The following is a 19830-nucleotide window of genomic DNA, read 5'->3' as shown; positions in this document are numbered from 1 at the left end:
GTGAAAACCTCAAATCTTACAACATTTATACTCCTTGGGCAAAAATGGGTCCCGCCTATGTTATGCTAATATGATCTAATTTAACCTAACAAAGTGTAATCATGTCAGCCAGAGTTGAATATCCCTGAATGTAACATTATGGACCCAAATCATATTCTTTTTTTTAATTTTACAAATGCAAAAAACTTCCAAGCTGCATGCATGCACAATTTTGTTTTCAAAATTAATTCCGGCAAAAATAACTATTCTTCTGCATACAAATCAATAGGGGGAATAAACGCCCTAATCATTAAATAGTGATGATTCTCCTAACTTGGTAAATTATCCATGGATAATCTGGGCTGACTAGTTCAGAGCAATGATATACATCATAGAATATAATGTACATTCTGCTGACAGACATTGGCCATCTGACATTTGTGTAGGAACAAAAAATCAAGGAAATATTAAGCACCTGATAGTGGACAAATTCCAGAAGAAATGGCCTAAGCAATGAGAAGGCTATCACATTCCATTATCCATAGTTCATTTTGAAGAGAGTTTACAAAATCATGGAGAGAAATTAATTTGCTAATTTTGGCATCACCTAAGTAATTATACAATGAATTCGTATCAGGTTACTTAAAAAACTTTAATATCTCACTTCTAATACCATATTCATATAAAGAGGAATTCTTGCTCATTTATTGTATGTTATTCTATACTATTCTGCAAACCTTAATAGCAGTATCACATATCCTCAAGAAAAGATAGTAATAAATGCTATTGGAGATTGGGGTATGGAAGTAAATTTACACATATTCTTAATATCAATCTCAGAAGCCTTGAATTCATTGAATTCAAGGCTTCTGAGAGATGGCTTTAGAAATGGAAGGTATGTCATGTGATACCCCAGTGTAGTTTTTAGAAGTAATGTTCGGTACAGTAATAGTGAATTGTTAGAACTTTCTTGCATTTCTGCATAATGTGGTTGAAAGGAGACCATAAAATAATGAACATTTATATTATATTGTTGTATGCAAGTCACTAAGTACTAACTGCACACAACCCTGGTTTGAAAATTAACACAAAACAGTAATGCCATTACTCTGCACTATCAACATTGGCAATAACAATCCAGTAGTCATTGAACATTTGTGAAAGTCCTTAATGTCAGAAGTATGTTATCCTACAACCTTAGATTACTAACTCACTCACTGGAGCAAAATACCATCTCCAAAACATCGTTCAATTTTATTATTTTATTAGACGATGGATAACACACAAGAAACTTTTTCTTTACACATTCTTAACACTGAAAATTGTTCTACAATTTTAAATCAACACATAGCAACTGAACAAGAACTTTCACATTCCAGAGCAACTTTAATATTAAATATCTTCATACTTTAACCACTGGATGCAATGCATCTCAACAGCATATTCCTAGAAATGTTCATGCTGTCACAGAATTAATCATGCTGTTGTTAACCATTTGTGCTGAATTAGTATGCATTTTATTACCTTGATCTTGAATCTCACATAAAAAAAATTAAACTGGCTTTTCTGAATGCAGAAGAGGGCTCTACTACATCAATTATTCAAATATGTTGAAAATACATAGTAATGCAACCAAAAGATTTCCTGTGACATGTTAAATGTGGGTCATATTCAAACAAACTCCAGTCTGCCACACCCTAGGGCTAGTATTTATCATAGCCATTGTTTCTATCTTAAATAAGCCCTATTATAGTAGTAGGTCTTTATGGGTTTGTCTTTACGAATTCATATAATCAAGGGCTTGGAAATAAAGATGGCATTAGTTCAAGCTGTAGTTAAAAGATCACAGAAAATTTAACAAAGCTCCAAGCTTTGACTACACATTGCCTGTATTCTGCTTTACAGAAACTACTTTCACTTCCTTCATATCGATGTTGCTGCCACAAAATCACTGCCAAGAACAGAAAACTTGAGGTATGATGCAAAGCAAATTTTTATAATGCCAAGGGACTGTTCTGAATCAAGACAGAGTAACTTGAGCATACAGTTTTAAATTAAATGTAAATGGGGTAATTATTTATCCCAAAGTTTTAACACAAAGCTTCTCAAACTCACTACAAATATTTATACATTTTACACTTCTTTATAACCTTTCCAAACACCACATGTATTGCATGAATAAATGAAAGGAAAAATATTTTTTTTAATTTTTGAAGATATAAACCCTCGGATTTGTGGAACTACAGGACAGTCATAATATGCAAATAGGCAGCCAGTACCATTCCTTCTTCCAGAGTAAGATTAGTTCCCAAGGTAAAGATCAGCAATTCCAAATACTTTTTTTCAACATATATTGTCAGTTATTGCCAACAGTGAATATCTGCATTTTACAAAATATTAATCTTCATCAGAAACAGTTGCAAAAATGTTTTCTCTAGTATGATAGAACAGACATATGTACATATACATGTTTATACAAATCTATCTATAACATAATTTTTGAGACTTATAAAATATCACAGACAAATTCAGTCTCCTTATACACTATTCTAACAGATGCATAAAATACATTAAATTAATATAAATACCAACTTATAAATATACATCAAAATATACTCTGAACTAACTGGTTTACAAAAATTACTAGTCTCTGATGCTATTTAGCCAAGAGTAATTATTCAGGAAATAAGTGGTGTTGTCATGTCTTTGCTATCAAGTACAAAGACTTCTTCTGTTTCATCTTCCAATTCTACAGACTCTGCATGCTGCTGAGGAATTTGTGCAGTCACTGAAGATTGTGCTTTATCATATGAGTGAAGCAATACTTCACTCTCAGGATGCTATAAATAAAGAGAACATTAATAATAAAAATTTCAAGACAAAGAGGTTTCTCAAAATACGTATGTTGGGAAGGTGTATGTTAGTCACAGCACAAAATAAGTGCACTTCATATGGCATAAAATAATCCAGAAACATCAAAGTTTATTTAAAACATCATTATTCTTGAAATAAGTAACTACCAAACAAAGTACATAAAAATAAATAACTTTGAGCCCAGTTTCAATCTGAAGCATTTACTGAAGTTACCACCACATTATCTAACATTTCTGGACAATGTTCAGGCTCTCAAGTAAAATGACTGCTAAGTATCACTACATGATTAACTTTCAATAAAACCTTTCAATTTAGATCAGAGGGTATGAGACATGTATACTTAGGCAAGAAGTTACAAATCTAACAGATATTTCCTTAATAATACTGCCAGCGATGGACATTTGGCTTTAATTTGTGTGGCCAAACACTCCTTTCCCGATAGTTTCAAAAGGCAAATCCTTTCTTCCTTTTTGATTCTGGTGAAATTTAAAAAAGAATTCTTTTCAGATTCAAAAATCTATTCTTTCAAGCACCTTTCAATCCAGCTCCTAACCTGTGTCAATTCTAATGAATTTAAAGCTTAAAACAGTTGTACAACATCCACTTCATAGTTTAATATAACTACTGCAGGTGAGCATGGACCTGTGACACTTTTGATGCATTATATAAATCACAAATAGTAAAACATGCTGAATATATATATATATATATATATATATATATATATATATATATATATATATATATAAACTGGCCCAGCTGTTCTAAGTTTATGAACAAACTTACTATTTTAGATTTGAGGAATATAAGTGTATCTAATGGCAAGGTATGCTGCATGAAGTACATCAATAAATTATGTCTTTTATATTCTCTTAAAAACTGAAATTTGTTCCCAGAAAATGTTATTCCTAAGAGACAGCATTATCATTTTCCCCATATTTTTAAGTATGATGAATTGGTAATAAAACAATGATGTAACTTCTAGTCTTCTCATCATGCAGGGTAACAATATCAAAAATATTGTACAGTGGCCGCACAAAATATATAAGCTGGCAGTAGTCTGAAATTTATTAAACAATATAAACCATATATTAAGTCTTGTAGATGGAAATCAACAAACCTGATGCCCATATAATTTATTTTTTCAACTGATAAATCTAATATTAGCTGTTAAAACTTATTTTCTCCATCTGGTTACAATTTAGTTATATCAGCACTTACCTCACTAATAGCAGAACTCTCAAGTGGATTTGTATATTGATGCTGCCCAGGAACTAAAATTTGTGGTTCTAAATCTTCCTCCTCACTAGTATGCATTCCAAATGCTGGATTTTTGAAATGCAGCCTGAACAAGAATTTAAAATATTCAGTGCGGTATATTTTACCACTTCACTATTTTATAATAAGCTGGCTTAAAACTAAAAGAACTTTTTTTGGTCTTGACACTATGTATACTCATAGGTGGATGCCAGAATATTGGAAAACATTGCCACTTCAGCCCAGAAAACAGACTTTCTTTCAATGTGCTGGCATCTACCCAAGTATACACACCATAAAAACCCAAAAGATCATTATCTTGAATACCAAGAAAACCTCAAATCATGCTCGACTCAAAAAAATTTGAAATTCTCACAATTACAATAGTAGGTAGAAGAATATCAAAGAACGTAACTTGCCTCAGTGTGTGTGTTCATGTGTGTTTTCTTATCAGCTTTTTTTAAAATGGATATTATTCACAATTCAATTAAAAACTTCAAATTTTTTTTGAAAATATACAAATTTAACAACATAAGTACATAACCATAAAATACAACTTCTGAAAAGTGAAAGTTATATAGAAGATAACACATGTCTGAAGACATATTTTAGAACCCCTACGAACATTTTTCTTATCTCATTTATTACATGCCAATACAACCATAGAGATTATGTGGCACTATTACAAGATTGTTAAAAAGAAAACTCCGCCAATCTAAATTATAACTGACAATGGTTACTGGCTCAGTTGCTTCTACACAAATAATGAAGTTTGGTTCTGATCAACTGAAAATTAATTAGTATCCAAGTTATGAATATATACTTTCCAGAAGGACTTAAAAGTTTGATTCCAGGATATCTTAAGCACATTGAAAGAAAAGACCTTATACATTTTTCAAGAATGAAGACAGTTGTTATAAAGTGTGTTAGCCTCAACATGTACACAGGAAGTTCAGAACTCCTGCAATGATCTGATAAAAAGAATCACTGAACTAGAGACTGTATGACAATACGATACTTTGTATCTGTGTGTGTGTATGTATATGTGTACCAAACTTCCATTTCTCACCTCTTATCAACTTGTTTTTAATTCTCATGACTTAAATAGGCAATAAATGTTCACTGCATAAAGATTATCATGGCAAATTATAAAGCATTTCACAAAATGACACCACAGCTGCTTCGCCAACTTTCATAGACTCCAGCAACAATGATCCAAATGGTATTTTGGGGGCTACTTTAGAAAGGACAAAAGAGCAACAGCATGCACATTATTTTTTTATTAGTTTTCAATAGACAAACCTAACCTTTACAGAAATGTGCATATAAAGCCCAGTCTTTTATCAGTTCTGTATGTTAGGTCTTTTGGAATGAAACACTGCAGCTAAGTTTTACTATATGTGCAAGTATATAAGTAAATTTTACCTGAAGTCTGGCCTTATTCCTTTGCGCCAAAACTTTTTATAGTAGTAGAATGCTCCTAATGATAAAACAATTACAGCAATAATAATCCCCACAATAACTCCAGTACTTGAATGGCCTGTAGTTTCCTGTACATTTTGTTTGTCAGTTTGATTAACACCGTTATGGAACACTGGGCTTCCAAATGCATCAATTTCCTGCAACATGATGCACATGTCAAATAGTAATTTTAAAATCCAAACACTAAAGACACTGTATTAATAAGGTATCAAGTTCTTTCAACACTATGTATTACTAAAGCTCTCTTGTGTAAGACTTTTTAATTATCACCATTGTCTTAATTTTTTAAAAGTGAGTCTTGTGACTTCACAAACATGGTACAGTTAGGAAAATTGTGGACTCAACCTAGACACTGCCACTTAAGATATTTTCCTCGATCCATAAATTTTCATCAGTGTTGGTACAATTTGTGAAAGCAATTCTAGTAATGCTCTGACTGGATAACAAGCACAGCATCTTTAGTCACAACAGTAACTTATTTGCTGTTGAAGCAAATGCCTCGAACAATCCCTTTTCAAGAAAAGGGAAACTGCATGGTCAAAAGTCTGATGCAATATTTTCAGTGTTTCATAAGTAGATTTTCATAAGCACTGGCAAAATTTGATGTCTAATGTTCCATCTTCAACATTTTCCAATTTTACAGATGACCATTTACCTCTGGCAATGGGCACAGTTCTTTCATTTCAACTTTGGTTCCATCAGCACACAAGCAGGCAGCAGTTCCACCAGCATTTAACACACACATCTCAGTGCACAAGTGGTCAGCACATGGATTTGGAACTGAAATATTGAGCATTAAAAATATAACTCTACAATCACGTGTCAAGCATAGAATTGAGAATTAACTGTAAGATCCTCTATTTTCTTTATCTAGCTTTTTTCTTCAGTACAAAAACAGACTTAGCTTTCAAAGAGAAACATTCCACACACATTTTAGGACTGTAACAAAGGATACAATTTCAGAGAACTTCTAACATTTTATTTGGAATAGGATGTTACTCTAAAGCAACACGAGAATTGGAAGATAGTTCCCCTCCCTTAACAGATGAAATCCTCTCATTCAAAGCCTGAGGGAATTCAAAAACTGAACAGGGCCTTTTCCCTTTGCAGTTTACTATTGATCCAAACAGGATTCTGTCTCCTCTCCCCTATACCTGGCTCTGATTGGCATAGCTTATGTCCCTCGACCTGTACCCTCTGACATACCTATCTCGGTTTCATAAATTCAATCCTGTAGATGGAGGCAGCAATTTCTTTGAACTGTTGGTAATCACTTATATGATTACACAGTGTGGAAACTTACAACTAGATGCCTTCAATATAATTACACAGGAAAAAAGTCAATTTTAAATACATATAAAAGACATTAAAGACATATTACAAGTCCACAAACAAAAGGCATGTTCAAAATTTAAATCAAGAAACTAAAAGATATAGAAGAAAGTTGGGAAGAAGATTAAATTATAGCTGCCTACATTAATCACACAGTATAGAATCATCTTCAGGAATCTAACAATTATTTATTTTAATCAGTCTTATCACAATATTTAAAATTCCTTATAATTAAGATAATAAAATATCATTGATGTTCCATATCGATTGATCGATTTACATTTTGGAACATATACACAACATGTTTCAGTTTTTATAAAACCATCATCAGGTGTAAAATATCTACGAACTTAAAACTCAAATATGATTCCATTTGGTGATGTTTCATTACGTTTGTTTTTTCATTTTTGGGCGAGGTGTTGTCTTTTCTTAAATTTTTATCAGATGTACACTCCTACATCTTTGACCGATATGTACATCTGATAAAAATTTAAGAAAAGACAACACCTCGCCTTTAAAAAATTTAAAAAAATTAAAAAAAACAATTTAAGAAAAGACAACACCTCGCCCAAAAAATGAAAAAACAAACGTAATGAAACATCACCAAATGGAATCATATTTGAGTTTTAAGTTCGTAGATATTTTAACCTGATGATGGTTTTATAAAAACTGAAACATGTTGTGTATATGTTCCAAAATGTAAATCGATCAATCGATATGGAACATCAATGATATTTTATTATCTTAATTATAAGGAATTTTAAATATTGTGATAAGACGGATTAAAATAAATAATTGTTAGAATATTCACAATATGACGCAATTACACTATCTTATTCAGGAATCTAATTATTCAGTTGGTCAAGAAGTTTCCTACTTTTGGAAGACCACAAATTTGCATCATCACATTCTCAAGAAACCCACTGTAAGATTCTTTCCTTATCACTATAATTTAGCCAGTAACTTGACAGCATTTCTCTAATGTCCAGCTAATATCCTACATACACCCCAGCTGCATCATGTAGGGTCTCCTCGAGATTTTCAATCCAAAATTTTATATGCATTGCATACTTCATGATTTAATCACCATAACAATATCACTTAGACATAATTATAACATTTTCGTTATATATTTTATCTTAACAGTCTGTTGCTCCATCTTTCTTAGATCCAAATATCTTTCTTTGCACAATTCTGAAACATTTTTATTATAGTGAAAGCATAGTTTCATGCTCAAACTGGTAAAATGGTTTTTTCCATACACATTTTACGGATCTTAGGATGTTTGTTAGGACATCACAAGGTGGATTCTATACCAAAATAGTAACAAGCATTTCCAGTATGTACCTGCTCTTAATATAATCATAAATGTAATTTCAGTGTATCTTCCCAGTAGCTTAAGCTTTATGATTTTATCCTGTATTTTGATGTTGAGAGATGGACATATAACTAGTATTCTCTAAACTTCTTTCTGGACTAATACACAATAGCTTCTAGCATGGTATTTGTGTTCTTTGTAATAAATTGTCTAGGTCAAAATAGACTAACAGCTGACAAGCAATTAGTTTCAATTCATCCCAACTCGAGTTGAAGACATACTAATGGCATAAAATATATAATAGCCCAAACATAATAAAAATAATTACTATGTGAGATGCAGACAGACTGATACGTATTTGACAATGTTCATTAATTATAATAGATATATCACACAGCAGCAACAAATTATTTTTACGACAAGCTAGGTACTGGAGGCAAAAGAAAATGACTAACCATGTGATCTGGTTGCATACTGTAAGTTCAATAAATACTTCACCTGTAGGTTGCATGGCTGACTGCAGGATTGTGAAATGTTCTGTATTATAAACATACAGTTGTCGTTTTCCAATTCGTCTTTCACGTGGTCCATATAATTTATAACTGGTTAGCTCCCCTGTTCCAGCTTTCAACCAATAAAGAGTTCCTTCAAACAGGGCCAAGTCAATGGGATTTTGCACATGCTGAAACAATTATAAGGCACTCAGATTAAGATAATTTCAAATGCAAAACAGTAAGGAAATTACAATGAAGTCATGATATCAGAAAACATGCTGATGATGTGAAATAGGCAGGTTCAAGAAACATAACTTAGACTGTTATAAATTTTATTTGAAACTGGCAAAATTAATCAGGATACTAACATTGAAATTAAGATCAGCATACAAGAACACTCGGAACACTCTAGATACTTGACATTTTCATAGTGGTGGAGGAGGATCTGGGTTTTGGCACCAAGCAGACTTGTCAATAGATGCCAATAATTAAATGGAATAAAGACCAAAAAGAAAATCATCACTCAGAACAGTTAATTCTAAGGGCATAATACACATTGTATAACTAATTCAGATGCAACATTTATGTCTTGAGAATGTCAATGTTTGACTTTCGATGTATTGAAAAACAACGAGGAAATATGCAAATATAAAGTTATTATGCCTTTTGAATCATGCCACAATTAAACATTCACACTGCCTACTGTCACATCAGCTACAGCTAATAGACCTACTAACACAAGTGATATTGCATTATGCAATAGGATACAATAAAACCAAGTGTTATTTATAACTCGCAGATTTGACATCTATTAGCAATTCAACACTTATTCTATCAGTATCAATTTTAAAGATGGTAACATAATGAAATAAAACAAATTGTGAAATGATTTTTAGTATAAGCTATGGTTCAGAACTTATAAACTCAATATTCTACGAGGTCACAAAATTAAGACAAAGATTTTGTGTGTTGCGATGTTCATTTATATAGCACGATTAAATCATGTGTGAAGTTCATGTTCTAGATATTGTACCAATAAAAAGAAATTCATATTTTATGCCAGTAAGAGGTTACTGTAAAGCAGTCATTGATGAGATCAGTGGGTATCAAATTTCAAATTAAAACCATTTAGTGTCTAAGTCTTACCTCACCACTCACAACAGTATGCATATCCGTTCCTTCATAGTCCATACACTCAATTGTGTGTCTGTGTTGATCAGCTACATATAATATTCTCCGCACCAGATCGAATGTTAGACCACTTGCCACCATGAAATGGTTTATTGATAGATGCTTTCTGTTTCTGCCAGCAAGGTCAGAACGAAACACATCGCTTGAGGGCTTGTCAAAAGCCCAGTTGCTTACCTCTGCCCAAAACAAATATCTGGAACAATGTAAAAATCAAACATACCCTATGAAATTTGAACTTAGCTATGCCTTTATTAACTATCTTCATATCATAATTTTGCCATGCATTCTGGTGACAAGATAGGAACATAGTTTTGTGTGTTTATTCTAGACCTGTATCTTACTAGCCTCAAAAATTGTGTTTTTAATTATTGTACATATATCTTTGCCCAATAAATTAACAATATATTTAGACTGGTCTTTTAGGTGGTTATATTCTGCAGTCTTCTGGCCCACGGTGCAGGGTCTTTAAGCAGCTCACAGTTAATCAGTTGGTCAATAAATTATATGTGTTTTGGGGAATCTAAAGTTTTGTTATCAAAAAATTAATTACAGCTGTCAGATGCAGCTATGCACATAGCTGAATTTTTTGGTTGTCATTTTACAATATGGACTGAAATACTAATGAACAAATTTTTAAAATCTGATTATCATATCTGTATTTTATGCTTTTCATGCATGCTACTTCTGTATTCCATGTTCATATTAATCTGAAACATTTATATACAATGAAGACTACATAGTAAAACAACATATATACCTTACTAATGGCATATTCTTAAGCAAAGTTGAAAGATAGTGGTGATATATCATTTCCTTATTTCAAATCATTCTGTATAGAAAATGTATCAAACAAATTTTAATCTTTACAGAGTTTACTGTAGGTATCTTCTAAACACATTATACTTGGCCAAACCAGTTTCATGGACATACCAAGTACAATGAGGCTGTTGCATAAAATTTTTCTCCAAAGTTACAAGGATTTTTTTAAACTGATTCTCCTGTCACATTGTACTCTAATTTCTTACCTCAGTATCTGAGAACAGAAAAGGTAATCAGTACTGTGTGGGAATTATGTGTCCCAGGAATGAAGCAGGGTGAAGAAGAATGGGGACTGCAAGAGGAGTGACTATAGGTTGCATGCCATTAGTTATTTCTGAACTCACACCACCACAATAAATGTAGTGTAACATTCTTATCTACTCCTAAGAACATACTATTTATAACCCTCACCCCTCCACCCTTCAAATACAACCATACTTATCAATTACAGTAGTTTAACTATTATGTCAAAATCTATACTGATGACCCCCAGTAATGATATAAAAGACCTAACCTTAATTGCTAGGAATTCCTTCCCGACTCTTTTTGAATAATGTAAAATAAAATTCACTCCTGCTTGTACACTTGTACCATTTTATGAAACATTTAACTCCACTGCAGAAAGGTGTACAGTTTAACAATGGACATTACAATATCAGTCACACAGCACTACCATCACCACACAGAGGCACTTTAACAACTCACCCGGCAGTGGGATCCACGGCAAGTTTGGTTACAGCAAAACCATGTTCCACATATGTCACTATTGCATAACTTTGCTCATCCAAGTGGCACACTCTTATTGTTTGAATAGCAGACTTTTGAACGTAGTATACATTTTGTGTGACCCAGTCAACAGCGATATCACCTGGACTTCCAACACCAGTCACATAAACTCTTTCGCCACCAAGCAGTGACAGCCGATAAATTGTTCCTGCTACATCTGTATACAAAGGTTAAAATTAATAATTACATACTGACATCCCAGAATAATTATAACACAAAGGAAACAGATCCCAACATATTCAAATTAACATATTTGATGATAGCAAAGACCTGGTATGTCAAAACCTACATCGATCACCCAAGCAATTTCAGCCAACAATGGAGCTAATCTTTCTAACAGAATGATGTATAAAATTATGTTCTTTATGATGTGTGCAAGATTTATTTTATCATTTTGTAAACAAAAATAATACACTAAATTTTCAAGTTATTCTGTAGAAAACAAAGTATATTATTCCCATCCTTCACTATATTGATTTTAGTTTCTCAGATTTTTTTGTTATATTTCAAACTTGTCATAGATACTTTCTTTTTTTATGTCATTTGTACTTAATTCCACCTTTAAGATGTCCTTGAATTTTTTGTCACTATAAATTTGGCTCTATACCTTCTCCATTATTGCAGATAAAAATTAGTGACGTTAGAAGATGAAGAAGAAGAAGAAGATGTTATGGTTAACACAATGTCCACCAAATACAGTAATGTGTGTTAGATCATCATCACGTTCAGCTCAATAGTAAAATTATTACCTGTACTCCAGTAAACTCTACTTAGTGCTGAGTCCACATCCAGGCCAGTAACTTGAAGTTCAGCGTCAGGGTACACTACATCTGTGAAGCGAAGGTCACGCGACATTTTTCTAATATGATACCCTGCTGAAAATATGAACTCCATTGCTTCTCCTGTGAACAATTTATAATCATATTATGTCAGATACTAGGGTAGTATGACTCATTGACGTTGATGGGAATGAACCTTTCTTGTGTTTAACAGTAATACAATTTCTTGCAGTATTATCTTCAGAAATTGCATTGAAAGTACAAAACATTTGTTTATAAAATAAGTTAAATATGAAAACATTTTCACAGTGAATGAAGCCAGATTACTACCAAACACACAGACACTAAATTAACCACCCAACTTCAGATTCCCACCAAACAAATGTTGCCAGACATCACCGCAGCCTCCTTTACGCTTTCTGCTACCAGAGAAACCACCATCAAAACTTAATTTCAATTGATGTGATTCTGGGAATTGGTGCCAAATCCCAGATCATCCTTACTGCTTTTAATTTTTCCACATTGCACAAATGTCAAACACATAGAGTCAAGCATAACAGACACTAGCTATTATGCAAGGGGTAGCTTACATTAATCATAAAACATATTCAAGAACTTCAAGAATAATTTGTATAGATTGCTGGAGCCCCTTTAGCAGATAAGTAATAGGGAAGTTGAAACTGAAGTTTCATTAAAAGAAATAAATACTAAAGTTCACTGTAGTTTTCAAAAACACTTCAGAGTGAATTTAAGTATAACCCATATTTATTTGTTCATTATTTAGCAACATGTCTAACAGTTCTAAAATATTTTAGCAGAAGTGATGAACATCTTGTCTTGTATTTCAGTGGTATCAATTACGCTGGAAAACGTGTTTTAACTTACCAGCTGCTTTACAAGATACACGATCTGATCGAAGCTGAAAACCAGGATCACAAGAACACACGAAACTGCCACGTGTATTAGTGCACATCTGAGCACATGCATCATGGCTCTCACATTCATCTATATCTCCACACTTTGCTCCATCACTCAGCAACACATATCCTATTGAACAGTTACATTTTGGACCTCGAGGTGTGGGATGGCAAATGTCTTCACAGGGTGATCCTTTGCCACATGATGAATCTGCAGTCAATGAATTGAAGGAAATTTAATTTTTGTCAAGATTGCCAGGTATATTTCCACCACCTTTCTCTTTACATTGTTGTTTTCAGAAACTCATGCAAAATTACACTATACATACTATTGTAAATGGAGAATGCTTATCAAACACTCACGTGACCTGTTATCTCTAATGGGTGGGCCAGATAAAATATTCAAAACTACCATTTTCTTCACAAACACAACAAAATCTTCATTTTTATCACCAAACATGCAGTTATAGGTTTAAAAAGTGCCACTTGTAATATTAGTTGCTACATTAAAATTTTTGCATGAAAAATACTGATACATTTTTATAGTCATTTATATTATAAATCATACATACCACATTGACCACCCTCATCTGAACCATCATGGCAGTTTTTTTGTTTGTTGCATACAAAGGACATTGAAACACATCCCCCATCATTGCAGGAATACTCGAAACATGGACCAGAAGTTCCTAAAAATAATTAAATATTCATACAGGTATCATTTAAATTATCATATGGTTCATAATCCCCCCTCCTGCTGGATCAAAAAAAGATGTGTTTAAGTTTCGATCAGTTAATAGTATTGTAATAGCTCCAGCTAGTACTGGTAGTGATAGTAGTAATAAAATGGCTGTAATAACTACTGCTCATACAAATAAAGGTATTTGTTCAGTGTTCTATTGGACTGTAAGCTTTATTTTCATCAGCACATTAACTACATATTCTCACAAAGCCTAAAAATACTTGGCTTGATTCGGTTCATTACTTCTTCCTTCTCCACTATTGATAGCCTTTTGGTTTTGTACAGTACCCTAGTCCGTTCTAAAATTGAGTATGCATCCGTTGTTTGGAACTCTATCACTAACACTGACTCCTTTAAACTGGAAAGGATTCAAAGGAAATTTGTAGCTCTATGTTACACTAGATTCTTTAATGGCATATGTGCCTATAATTATGATATATCAGTCAGATTAAATTTTTTATCGTTGCATTTAAGGAGGAAGCTTTTGGATGCGCTTTTCCTCGTTAATGTTTTTAAAGGCAAAATTAGTTGCTCATCTGTTTTTGATACAGTTAGTCTCTGTGTACCCAGTAGGTCTATCAGAGACTACTCTACCTTTATTGTACAATGTAATTTCAAGGCTAGTCCCTCTGCCAGATGTGTTTCTGCTGCCAATGCAGTCTGTAGGAGCATCGACATCATTAACAAAGATCCTATTTTGCTTACTGATGTCAGTCAGCTCTTTAAACAATAATCATTGTTCTTTTTTATTATTTATTTAGTATAATATTTTATTTTGTATGTTGTTTGTCCAAATTTGAACTGATTTAAATTTAATTTTTAATTTACTTATCCATAACATTTAGCTCATTTACTTATTAATTATTTTGCAATAAATTAATATTGTACTTTATATATTCAGTTCATTGTTTGTTTGCTTTAGTATTGTAAGATTTGTATTGTTGTTAGTGCTTGGCTGTTATTGGCCTTTTAGGCTGTTGTCAAGCACTTTAATAAATGAATTGAAATGAATTGAAATAATAAATGTACACTGATGTTTACCTTCAGATACTGGTGGAGTATGACAATTGTCCTCATCTGAATCATCACCACAGTCATTTGTTCCATCACATACCCAGTCATCCTGAATGCACTTTCCATTGTAGCACTGGAATTCAGATTCCAGACAAGTTTCACAATCTTTCTCATCATCTTTCAATGGACATTCAGCTGAACCATTGCATCTGAAACATTTCAATTACAGTTTACACACTGGTATAACCTGCATTCTGTTGCATTAAGTTAATATTTATTCTAATGAAAGGATTGTTTTCAATTCCATGAACAATTCAAAGTAGTAGTGCTTATCACTGATGATGTTACCTCGTAATACTGGATTTGTTAACACACTGTCCAATGACTATGATGATTGAAGCGATTTCTAAGCAATCTCTTATCAGCTTCATAAAAAATTCTAGCCAAAATTCTTCTAAGCCAGATACTGCCATTTGTATACAAAATAAGTTATTAATGCAACAAATTTTGTTGTAATGAATTTACTACTGATTAAATTATTTTGCAGTTAACCAATATGAGAGAAAAATATGGTAGTTTAACCATGATATGAAACCAAACTTGGCAACAAACCTATAACTATATCACATAAAATGTAAGAATTAAAAATTTATCTGGGAAAACAGCAAATATATGTAAGATTCATAATGAAATTAATTCAGGAAATGCTTATTATTCAGTTCAAAACTAATAATACTTATAACACTTTGAGATCACAAATGTTATTTCTAACTACTTTGTGTGGCTGTGAAACATATACTTTAAGGAAAATACATGAATTATTGCTGAAAAATAACATGCTCAGAAGAATATTTGGACATTATCAGAACAGCATTCACAAGCAGGTAATACAGGAAATTTCATCATGCACGAGTGAGTGAGATATGGAACTGTCTCAGGATAAAGCCTGGTACCAAGCTGTGGTGTTGGTCATAGTGTTGAATCTTCAGTTTCCGCTATCAGTTGAGATACACAGAAGCGTAAGTGCTAAACCTGATCATGACTTACCTAGCTGTTATAGGAACACAGAGTGTTACATTTTCATATGCACTGCATGTTAATTCCCCAGGATAACATGATGTTACGGGAAGGTGTAGATCTGTGATTTTACAGGGCTCTTCATCTGATCTGTCTCCACAGTCATCCACACCATTACAAAGAAGATGCTTGTCTATGCAGCGACCATTACTACAGGTAAATGCCTTAGATCCACATGTAACAGAAGCTGAAATAAAATTGTAAGGTGGATTTTTGAAGTACACAAATTACAAAGGAGGTGTTCATGCAACATCACAGGTGAATGAGGACAATAAATTCAGCAGTGGTATCCAAAATAATATATGTATCCTATTTAAATAGCATTTTCAGGTAAATGATATAGAAAATGATAACAGTGATGGTGGATTTCAACTTCCAAAGGCATGCCCGTACAAGTTTTTGATCTGTATAGCATTTACTCCATACACAAGATAGTAGTGAAACCTATTCATGATTTACTAATTTGAATAAAAGTTTTACATTTGCTTTAATTTTTTTCCTTCCATTCCTTCAGACTAACACTACCCTGTTTCCTAAAAGTAAATAGCCCCTATTTGTTAAACAATTTTCTCAAATGAATAAAAATTTACTTGGATATTATCCATCGTCTAGTAATAAAACGTAAAAAACTTAAAACGACGTTTCGGAGATGGGGCTCTATCTCTGTCTTCAGGTTCCTACTCAGTTGGGCCCACTAGATAGAGCTAATCCCTATCTCCGGACAAATTAAAAAGTGAAAGTCCCAGAATAAAAAGGCATAACCACACCATCCATCCGTGGGACGTAAAAGAATAGTATGTAGAAAACAAAATTCATAAACACGAATAAAGCCAAAAGACAAAAACTCACAAAAGGTGGGAATAAATACACAAGAATATTAACTTGAAACTCGATGCCCACCTTGGATTTCTTGAGAGATGACAGGTATCCAAATAGGAGATAATTTTCTCAAAATTCAGTATATGCTAAAAGATTATTCCTGAATTATGGTGGTGATACAAAGCATGTTTTGCTTAGCAGTATAAATAATATTATTACCCATCTTCACACAACAAATCAATATTACAGGCTTACAAATATATATTTTTTTGTGTGGAGGTGGCTAATATTTAATTCAATCATAACATAACACTCCATTATAATCTAAAACTAATATGAAGATTCCTGCGCCATTCAGTAAGTGAATGAATATAAAGTTGTCAGTAACTTCATTCTGTTTTGTTTCTTTACTTACACTGTATACATGAATTCCCTCATAACTTACATAATGCTGAGTAACATACCACATTTATGTTCGTCTGAAGCATCTGCACAGTCTGACTGCCCATCACATAACCACTTCTTTGGAATGCATTGACCAATATCACACCTGAATTCCTCTGGTAGACATGTTGCTGTAAGGAAACCAAAACGTCAGATCCTGTTTTATGCTGTAAAATTAAGCTTGTTAAAAATGCAATTTACCTTCTTACCTTCATGACAGTCTTCTTCATCTGAACCATCCTTACAATCTGCAGAACCATCACAGTGCAAGATCTTGTCAATGCAGTCACCAGATGCACACTCAAACTGCAAATCTGACAACATTTAATTGTAAGTAATACAATAAACAGTGTAGAGGACTGCCTTCCAGAATGAATTAATAAATAAAAGTAAAATTTGAGTTACTATGATCAAATTGTAAGACAATACTCCAAGTTCTTATATAAATGGTAAGGTATGATAAGGTAAAGTTGCCCCTGGTACTTAACTAACCACCATACAATGTAGACTAAGTGTTTAGGTATACATCACATATTCTTAACCTCAGCTCGGGTGAGTAGTGAGCTTCATGCTTTGGCCACATTTTCTCTAAGGAAAGAACCTGGTGCCTGCTAGATAGGAGGTTGGGTGGGCCCCAGTATCGGTCTGGATGTTGTGGCTAAGAGAAAAATCCTGTCCTGCCTACAACTGAACCCGAGTCATCCTAGCCCATACATAGCCTAGTCACTATGCCGACAGCTACCCTGACTCCTTATGTAAATGGAGACTAATGTTTCATCTACTCCAAGTCTAGAATCCACGAAACTAACTGTTAATGAAAAATCAGTTACCTTTGTTACACTCTTTCGACTCACAGCCAAGTTCATCACTTTCATCTGAACAGTCCACATCACCATTGCACTTTTTACCAATTGAAATACACTGTCCATTATCACAACGGAACTGGTTATCTAAACACTTTCTGGAGTGACAGTTCAGTTCATCTTCACCACTATTTGGGCAGTCACGTTTTCCATCACACCTAAAAAATTATGATCAGTGTTAATCACAATGCATTACATATCTTAAATACAGTTCAAGAATTACATTAAAGTTTATACACAAACGCATTTAGCTCAGGATCCAAATTTTCCATGTAATGAATTATGAAATTTATTGAAATAAATAAAGGTATAATTTTTATAACATACTCCATCTGTTAAAACTCTATAACAAAGTTCCTATGCACTGTGCAGATGAACTTCACATAAATCCCCATTTAAAATCTGAGGAACTTTCAGAATTTCATATATGCTGCACTGTAAATCATAGTTTAACTTGCAATTAACTAGATGCTATTAATGGCAAAAATATTATAATTTTAAAATGGTCTGCCACAAGCTATATACTGTAATTTTCTATCTAGCATCCTAATACTGCTTCGTAAGTTTGAAATATGATACAGTCATTGTTAGATGACAAATGCAATTTATCCTTGCATCACTAATTCACCCATTCCTGACGTACCTCATCATGCTGGGAATGCAGAAGTTGTCACTCTTGCATTTGAACATACCTCCAGAACAACGGATAGGTGCAGAACATGTTCTTTTGTCATGATTCAGCTTTAGTCCAACTGGACATAAACACACCTGCAAAAAATGGAAGAATACCTCGTAAGTTAGAAGGCAGACTAGATTTGTAACAACTGTTAGGTCATCAATTGCAATATTGGAAAACGTTTCTTATGCACAATCAATTTTATCAATGTTCATTTGTTCATAATCAACTGCTTCTAATAAAACATTTTCAAGTACATGTTGGAGGTTATGACCTGCAAGTTGAGCACCACTGTTCTAAGGGGAAGAAAAAAATTGTTTCATCATCCTGAACTTGAAGTGGTCCAAATGACTACACCCTTTCAGTTTTCAAAACCTCATGTCTGGTTACAGGATAAATCCACAAAATTAAAATGTCTTGACTTACTGTGCGTTTGAGGGAAACGGCACATATATGACTGCATCCTCCATTATGTTTGTGACAACGATGGTCTGGTTTACTACGGACACCACGAACTGCTACCAATTTCAGTTCTACACCATGCACATCTAAAATGAAGTAAAAGTCCAGGCTCAAGGCATTATCTGTGCAGTAATAACGCCAAATGATTTGAGACTGGATACATTTCTACACTTATTTATGAACATAACCAAACTATTATTATATCTGGCCAACTTTGTCTATAAACCACACGTTGTTGACTAAGAACAGTGAGCAACAATGCAACTTCCTTTCTTTACAACACTTACTGTTTTTCGATAAACAATTATAAGTTGTAACATTTGTATTTTTGGCCAACTACCTTAAGCTTATTTTTCTTTCTTCACATACATAAATTAACTCTGATATTTTTTCACTGCAGTTAACCTCCAGGATTGTGTCCCCATAACATATTTTGCAAGTTCCTCTTCCACAATTTATGTATCCATGAATCCTTACACCTTAATTTCTTAACTAATTTATACCT

General features: G+C 33.2%; 1 protein-coding gene and 1 long non-coding RNA gene across 5 annotated transcripts in view; one reads left to right on the top strand and one right to left on the bottom strand.

The window, feature by feature from the left end:
* Positions 1-9: 9 nt before the first annotated feature.
* On the top strand, positions 10-14981 carry LOC147873904 (uncharacterized). 2 transcript variants are annotated; one of them, XR_015535181.1, is made up of 3 exons: positions 648-1953; positions 6236-6439; positions 13160-14981. It is a non-coding gene; the product is annotated as an uncharacterized LOC147873904 (long non-coding RNA). The 2 variants fall into 2 exon arrangements; XR_015535180.1 differs by lacking the exon at positions 13160-14981 and having other exon boundaries at positions 10-1953; positions 6236-9793.
* The window catches only part of yl (Putative vitellogenin receptor yl), a 38106-nt gene continuing 20589 nt past the window's right edge, over positions 2314-19830 (bottom strand). For all 3 annotated transcript variants that reach the window (XM_087348873.1, XM_087348874.1, XM_087348875.1), the window contains exons 20-36: positions 19290-19411; positions 18831-18955; positions 18155-18345; positions 17534-17638; positions 17345-17455; positions 16032-16248; positions 15012-15193; positions 13801-13917; positions 13197-13439; positions 12282-12434; positions 11452-11689; positions 9883-10120; positions 8741-8924; positions 6248-6372; positions 5536-5729; positions 4075-4198; positions 2314-2819 (exon numbers count right to left, since the gene is read on the bottom strand). In XM_087348873.1, coding sequence (XP_087204999.1) covers positions 2658-2819; positions 4075-4198; positions 5536-5729; positions 6248-6372; positions 8741-8924; positions 9883-10120; positions 11452-11689; positions 12282-12434; positions 13197-13439; positions 13801-13917; positions 15012-15193; positions 16032-16248; positions 17345-17455; positions 17534-17638; positions 18155-18345; positions 18831-18955; positions 19290-19411 — 2831 coding nt within the window. In that variant the 3' untranslated portion in view covers positions 2314-2657. The remainder of the gene's footprint in view (positions 2820-4074; positions 4199-5535; positions 5730-6247; positions 6373-8740; positions 8925-9882; positions 10121-11451; positions 11690-12281; positions 12435-13196; positions 13440-13800; positions 13918-15011; positions 15194-16031; positions 16249-17344; positions 17456-17533; positions 17639-18154; positions 18346-18830; positions 18956-19289; positions 19412-19830) is intronic.

This window comes from Zootermopsis nevadensis, unplaced genomic scaffold (genome assembly GCF_977971745.1).
Source record: "Zootermopsis nevadensis isolate Lab colony 2312 unplaced genomic scaffold, Znev_1.0 Znev_ptg000013l, whole genome shotgun sequence".
Classification (NCBI taxonomy): domain Eukaryota; kingdom Metazoa; phylum Arthropoda; class Insecta; order Blattodea; family Termopsidae; genus Zootermopsis; species Zootermopsis nevadensis.
This window is presented reverse-complemented; position numbering and strand designations above follow the sequence as displayed.